At 51.9% G+C, this 6968-nt stretch overlaps 1 protein-coding gene across 3 annotated transcripts in view; it reads left to right on the forward strand.

Annotated features, from left to right (window-relative positions):
- LOC100951458 (serine/threonine-protein kinase PAK 6) overlaps positions 1-6968 on the forward strand; it is a 62050-nt gene that overhangs the window by 47876 nt on the left and 7206 nt on the right. For 2 of the 3 annotated variants that reach the window (XM_003791708.2, XM_003791709.3), the window contains 2 exons: positions 2484-2692; positions 3767-4420. In XM_003791708.2, the coding sequence (XP_003791756.1) occupies positions 2489-2692; positions 3767-4420 (858 nt within the window). In that variant the 5' untranslated portion in view covers positions 2484-2488. Of the gene's footprint in view, positions 1-2483; positions 2693-3766; positions 4421-6968 lie in introns of those variants that run through there. The other variant, XM_012806352.1, reaches the window with a different exon arrangement.

A 6968-nucleotide genomic window follows, 5' to 3' on the forward strand; every position in this document is an offset into this window, starting at 1 on the left:
ACAGGCGCCGAGCCGGTGAGATGGTTTTAATAACAGTCTGCAAGCAATTGATTTATTATGGTCTCTGTGTAAGCAGATCTCTCTGCTAATGATTTATAGATGCTCCCAGCACTAACATCACTATCTCAACTCCAGCTCAGATCATCAGGAATTAGATTCTCATAAAGAGCACACACCCTAGATCCCACCCATGTGCAGTTTACAGTAGGGTTTGTACTCCTATGAAATCTAATACCAGGGCTGATAACAGGAGATGGAGCCCAGGTGGCGGTATGAGCAATGAGAAGCAGCTGTAAATACAGCTCACCTGTATTTACCTGCAAATGAAGCTTTGCTCACCTCCTGCTGTGCAGCCCATTTCCTAACAGGCCACAGAGTGGTACTGGTCCAAGGCCCAGGGGTTCGGGACTACAGGTTTAGGTAACTTGTTCAAGGTTTCTCCAAAGTAATGGGATACTCTCTGTATCCTGTAACTCAAATAGGAGTGTAATCTCAAAGTGCTTGGTCTATAGGGGTTCTACACACGTGGCTCTGCCTTTAGGGTGTTTGATAGACTCCCGAACCTTAAGGTCCAAAAAGATGGCTGACATTCCAAGAGGTCTGACATGGATTCAGATGAACTCACACATAGTAGTTGTTTGGGGGCCCCTGTCTTTCTGAGTGGGCACCAGCTGTCTCCCAGATCTGTGAACTCCTCCAGAACCTACTACAATGACCAGGAAAATGCTGTTTCCAGAAGAGAAGTCAAAGAGAATGTGATGGCCCTACTTTCCATTTATTTTTGGATAGATGAGTAATCCAAGCATTCAATTCAAGAAACATGTTTCAGTTTGCTCTTGAAACTGGCACTTGACCTTTTCCGAAGACATAAGAACCCATGGAACTGTTTTGAGCCCCTTCAAATCCAAAAGCATTCAAGTGGGTCGGCACCTGTGGCTCAGTGGGTAGGGCCCTGGCCCCATATACTGAGGGTGGTGGGTTCGAACCCGGCCCCAGCCAACTAAAACAGCAGTGACAACTGCAACAAAAAATAGCTGAGCACTGTGGTGGGCACCTGTAGTCCCAGCTACTCGGGAGGCTGAGGCAAGAGAATTGCCTAAGCCCAAGAGGTGGAGGTTGCTGTGAGCTATGACGCCACAGCACTCTACCGAGGGTGACAAAATAAAACTCTGTCTCAAAAACAAAAGTATTCAAGTGGGCACCCCTGACCTATCATCCATCAGCATGTGGTTCCAGGCCTGGTATTACCCTGAAGGAAAGCCTAGAGCAATGCTTTGGAGGCGTCATTTCCCTGCTTCCAGGACTCAGTTTCCCTCCCTCAGGTCTAGTCACACCCATGTCACTCCTAAGTGTTGATGGAGCTCAGCAGGAACTCAGGCAAAGCCAAAAGCAGAGAGAGGAGGGATATGTGCTTGCTGTGATATTTTATACCAGGGGTCCTCAAACTCTTTAAACAGGGGGCCAGTTCACTGCCCCTCAGACCATTGGAAGGCCAGACTGCGGGCCCTGGGACGAGTCGGTTGCTAAGCAGGACAGGCAGCAGTGGCAAAAACACCTGGCAGGCTGGATAAATGTCCTAGGCGGGCTGCATGTAGCCTGCGAGCTAGTTTGAGGACGCCTGTTTTACACAGTCAGAATGCCAAAACCAGAGCAAAGGGTCCAAGGGGATGGGAGCAGTGGTCTCTGCCTTCTCTGGAGAGCTTTGCCCCTCACCCACCCTGGGCTGTCCATTTGGCTCAGGGCCTTTCTGGAATTGAGGCAAAGCACATAGTGACCAGAGGACCCTTTCAATATGGTCCTATGGTACGTGGCCCCAGACTGGGCAACATGTCTGTGAATCAGCTGGTTGGCTTTTTATTAATGCCATGTGTCACATTAACACGTTTTCTGTTGTTGACTCATCCTGGGACAACCCTGAGTTGATTGTGATAAATAACAGAAGGTAAACAAACAACAAACTTTAACAGACCATTGGAGTCAATGTACCAGTTTTGTTAGGATTTTTACATTTATGTTCGTAAGTGAGCTTGGTTAAAATTTTCCTTTTCCTGTACTCTTCTTGGCTGGTGTAAGAACCCAGGTCATATTTGCTTCATAAAAAGAGTTTGCTAGCTTTCCTTCCTCTTTTCCTCATTTTAATTCTTTGACAGTGAAATGATATTTGTAATGGGCTTTGGATTTTATAAAAACACACCCCCAGAGTCTGCCTGCTCAGCAGGGGACTTGGCACAGACAAGCAGACAGACACCTCTTTTTTTGTTTATAGTTTGCATTGGCTTATTTATGGCACTTTTTTGTTTCTGGGACCGTTCTGCTGGGAGCCAGCCATCTCCCTGAGAAAGAAGGGATGGGGTGAAGGGAAGCCAAAGATGGGGAACAGGGGAGCTGTACTGGGGCCCTCCTGAGCCTTGTGCCCCAGCACTCCCTGCAGCCACCCAGGGTTCCTGGGCTGAAGCTCTGCTCGACCCTCCCTCCCCTTGTAGGCACCATGTTCCGCAAGAAAAAGAAGAAACGCCCTGAGATCTCAGCCCCACAGAACTTCCAGCACCGTGTCCACACCTCCTTCGACCCCAAAGAAGGCAAGTTTGTGGGCCTCCCCCCACAATGGCAGAACATTCTGGACACACTGCGCCGCCCCAAGCCTGTGGTAGATCCTTCGCGCATCACAAGGGTGCAGCTCCAGCCCATGAAGGTAAGAAGGGCAGGTGGGGATGGCAGGTCCAAGTGTAGGCTCTCCAGCTCCACCATGCTAGGCTAGATGCCAAAGGCCCCTGGAGGAACCATGTAGTTAGCAGTTAGCTGCTATTTAATACTTTGCTAATCATTCTGCCATGCTTTCCCTGGGTGACCCAGGGAGGAGGAGCTAGGGGAAACCCTCTCTGCAAGGTGGTAGGGTTGCCAAATTAAGCAAATCAAAATATAAAATGCCCAATTAAAATTGAATTTCAGCTAACAACGAATTGTCTTCTAGCCCATGTCCCATGCAGTATTGAGACCTGTAGCCCCAAAGGGGCTGGGGCTGTCCCAGACCAAGGGAATTGAGTCAAATGGTTTGAGACAAGTAGACCCAAGAGCCTGGTAGGAGTTTGAGTCAAGGGCCCTGTCAGAGTTTGGAGGCCACAAAGCCAGTGTGTGGGGCCTGGTCTCTGCCTCCTCAAACCTCTCCGAAGGCCACAGGTAGTCCTGGGGGATGAAGCCCTTGCCCCAGTGCTTTGCGGCTCCCTAGGCTCAGCTGACCACAGCGCTGGGCATGAAGGATTGTAACCCCATGGTATGCACCTGTCTGCCCTGCTGATAGTCAGCCTTCTCCCTATATCCCTACACCCTGCACCCTCACAGGCCTGCCCACTATGGACCCTGGTAAATGACTCCAGAAATTGGCTTGGCACCTGTGGCTCAAGCGGTTAAGGCGCCAGCGATATACATGTGAGCTGGCAGGTTTGAATCCAGCCCCACCTGCCAAACAACAATGACAGCTGCAACCAAAAAATAGCCAGGCGTTGTGGCAGGCACCTGTAGTCCCAGCTACTTGGGAGGCGGAGGCAGGAGAATCACTTGAGACCAGGAGTTGGAGGTTGCTGTGAGCTGTGATGCCACTATTCTACCCAGGGTGAAAGCTTAAGGCTCTGTCTCAAAAAAAAAAAGACTCAAGAAATTAATAAATGGGTGCAAATGAGGTCCTTAGGTGGTCCTCCCCATGGCCCCTGGTGATGCTTTCTGACTCTGACCCCTGGCCATCTCTCATTCTTTTCTCTTCCCTCTACAGACAGTGGTGAGGGGCAGCTCAGTGCCCGTGGAGGGTTACATCTCTGGGCTGCTCAATGATATCCAAAAGTTGTCAGTCATCAGCTCTAATACCTTGCGTGGCCGCAGCCCCACAAGCCGGCGGCGAGCACAGTCCCTGGGGCTGCTGGGGGATGAACAGTGGGCTACCGACCCAGACATGTACCTCCAGAGCCCCCAGTCTGAGCGCACTGACCCCCACAGCCTCTACCTCAGCTGCAGCGGGGACACACCAGCAGGCCACAAGCAGATGCCGTGGCCCGAGCCACAGAGCCCAGGGGTCCTGCCCAATGGGCTGGCCACCAAGGCACAGTCCCTGGGCCCTGCGGAGTTCCAAGGTACCTCACAGCACTGCCTACAGCTGGGTGCCTGCCTGCAGAGTTCCCCACCAGGCGCCTCACCCACCCTGGCTGCGGGTCGGCGTGGGATGAAGTCTGCCAAGCATGGCTCAGAGGAGGCCCGGCCACAGTCTTGCCTGGTGGGCTCAGCCACAGGCAGGCCAGGTGGGGAGGGCAGCCCCAGCCCTAAGACCCAGGAGAGCAGCCTTAAGCGCAGACTATTTCGAAGCATGTTCCTGTCCACTCCTGCCACAGGCCCTCTGAGCAGTGGCAAGCCAGGCCCTCCACCACAGAGCAAGGTAAGTCGGGCTGGGGCTTCCCTCTGCTGCCACACTCAGGAGGGTAGGGAGCCTGGCCTGGCAGGTGTCCTATGGGGAACAGGTGTCAGAGACACAGGCCCTGCCTGGCCTTCCCCACTTCAGAGTCAGGGCTGGGGAGAAAGGAAAAGGCCTAAGTGACCAAGTCGCAGCTGAGGATTCTACCCTGACCCAGCTCAGCCTGTGCCCTCCAAAGGGGTTGGCCAGCTCTACCCCTCCCTCATCCCAGTACCCCTGAGGACGTCCAGAGTCCCTTAGGTGACAGAAATGTACATGGTAACCCCTTTCCCAGGGAAGCTGGCTTCTTCCTCCCTCCCACCCTTCCTTTCTTTCTCTCCTTTTCTTTCACATTCTGTCCTTGGTCCCCAGTGTGTGGCCATGTGAAAACGTGGAGGATTGAATTGGCCTGGTCCAGGAACAGCAGGGTGGCCAACTTTGCCAGTGTGGACATGAACCTTTTCCTCAGAGAAAAGAAAGAACGAAGGGAGCCCCAAGGGTGACGTTCCCCGACAGGCAGATGGGAGCACATTGTGCTTTTTATAGGCCCTGTCCATAGTGACAGTAATATCCTTTCCCATTTGGCAGATGAGAAGACTGACTCAGAGAGGGTGAGACAGCCGCAGGCCTTGTGAGTGAATCAGTGAAGGAAGGTGGGAGGGGGTGCTCGCTCAGAACTGCCTGTCAGTCCCAGGCACTCTTGCTCTTGCTCCTGAAGAGGCTTCCTAACCATGGCAGCCAGTTGTTCTCTAGCTCCTTCCCGAGGGGGGTTTAAAGCAAGCCTGAGAAACAGCTGCCAACAGTGGCATGAGTAATGAAGCCTCTTCTCCCTTCTGGCAGGGCTTTATGAACAAGCCTGGGTCTTCCCCTGTCAGCAGTGGGCTGAGTGTGGTCCAGCCTGACATGGGTGGGGGCTTGGGGAATGGCCTGGACTTACAACCTTTCTAGGTCATTGCCAACTGAGGTACCCAGGGAAGGTTCTTGGCTTTGTATACTCAGTCCCTCACTGGGACAAAGGACAGTGGGCTGGGATCCCCCATGGGGTGTGGCTTGATGTGTCTGTGTGAGGAACATGGATATCTGTGAGCCGAGGGGTCTCAGAAGCTGTACCCCTGGGGAGACACCCCTCAGAAAGCTAATGTGGGAGAGGGGCAGTGTGCAACATAGGAGATGAGAATAGGAGCTTAAGCCCCCTCAGCCTACTGGGGGTCCTTCTGGGTAGGCTTCAGGGATTTGGATAAAGGGGGTGTCACCACTGGGCTGGGCACTGACGAGTATCTTTCTGGGCTCCTGCCAGCACCTCACAGCACGGGAAGAGGGCCTGTCCACCCTGCACACTTTACTACCTACTGTGGGTGTCCCACATACCTATGGAAGCAAGTGGTGGTCATCTTGGGCTTGGAGATACCACCATTACAAATCCAGGGGAGTAGTTTCCTCCCTGGCACCTCAGACAGAACTTTATAGATATATACCCTCTAAAAGGTGGGGCTGAGACTTCCTTTGAGTGGCTCCAGGACAGGGCTTCTCAATCTCCACACTGTTGACATTTGGAGCAGATAGTCGTTTGCTGTGGGAGCTCTCCTGTGCATGGCAGTGGCATCCCTGGCCTCTACCTACTAAATGCTAGTAGTACCTCTAGTTGGGACAACTAAAAAATGACTCCCAGCACTGCCAGATATCCCTTGAGCAACCCTGTTGAGAACCATTCATTGCTTTAAGCAAATTCCAACACGACTGGGGAGTAACAGGTGTCCTCCTCCTCCTCCCTCAGGCCTCAAACTAAGCCAGCAGCCCTCTGCTCTCGGCACATCACAGGGGTTGACTCTGGACACTTGTAGCAGCTTCCAGCAGTAGTCCATGCACTGGTACCCTGGGAGGTCAGGCCACCAAGACTGTGATTGCCAGAGAACAAGCCACTCCTGTACCCAGCCCCATGCAGCATGGCCTGGAGTCAGTCACTTTGGCCAAAGAGAGCAAGAAAACTGAGAGTATGGGAACAGGCAGGACAGTTTGTTGGGGGCTTTGAGGCCTTAGAAGTGTTCCACTTAGTCTGAAGGGCACACTTAGTTAAGCATGTACTGTCGACCATGTTCTCCATTATATGCTGAGGATGTACAGCACCAGTAAGACCACAGCACTGGGCCAGCTGTCATAGGAGTCCCATAATTCTAGCACCTCTGGGATAATAGAATCCACAGGGTGCTGAGAATTAAATGAGATAATGCATTTAAGGCACTTGTCAAAGTGGTAAGCCCACAATAAATGGCTTTATTTTTGAAAACATATATTAAGATATGGCTTCTCCCTTTAGGACACTTATGGTATAGCCCCCTAAACCCATAGCTAGGGAGCCATGGCCAAGGGAGGGAAAATGTAGCATCACTATAACTATATGCATGACTGTTCTACTGGCTTCTTTCCCAAGAGGTCTTAGTCACATAAGTAACTCCAGAATTAATCTAGCGTCTGTGACAATTAATTAATTCCATCATTCATCCCCTTTCTTTTCTTTTTTTTCTTTTTTTTTTTT

This window comes from Otolemur garnettii, unplaced genomic scaffold (assembly GCF_000181295.1).
Source record: "Otolemur garnettii isolate 467f Iridium unplaced genomic scaffold, OtoGar3 scaffold00050, whole genome shotgun sequence".
NCBI lineage: Eukaryota > Metazoa > Chordata > Mammalia > Primates > Galagidae > Otolemur > Otolemur garnettii.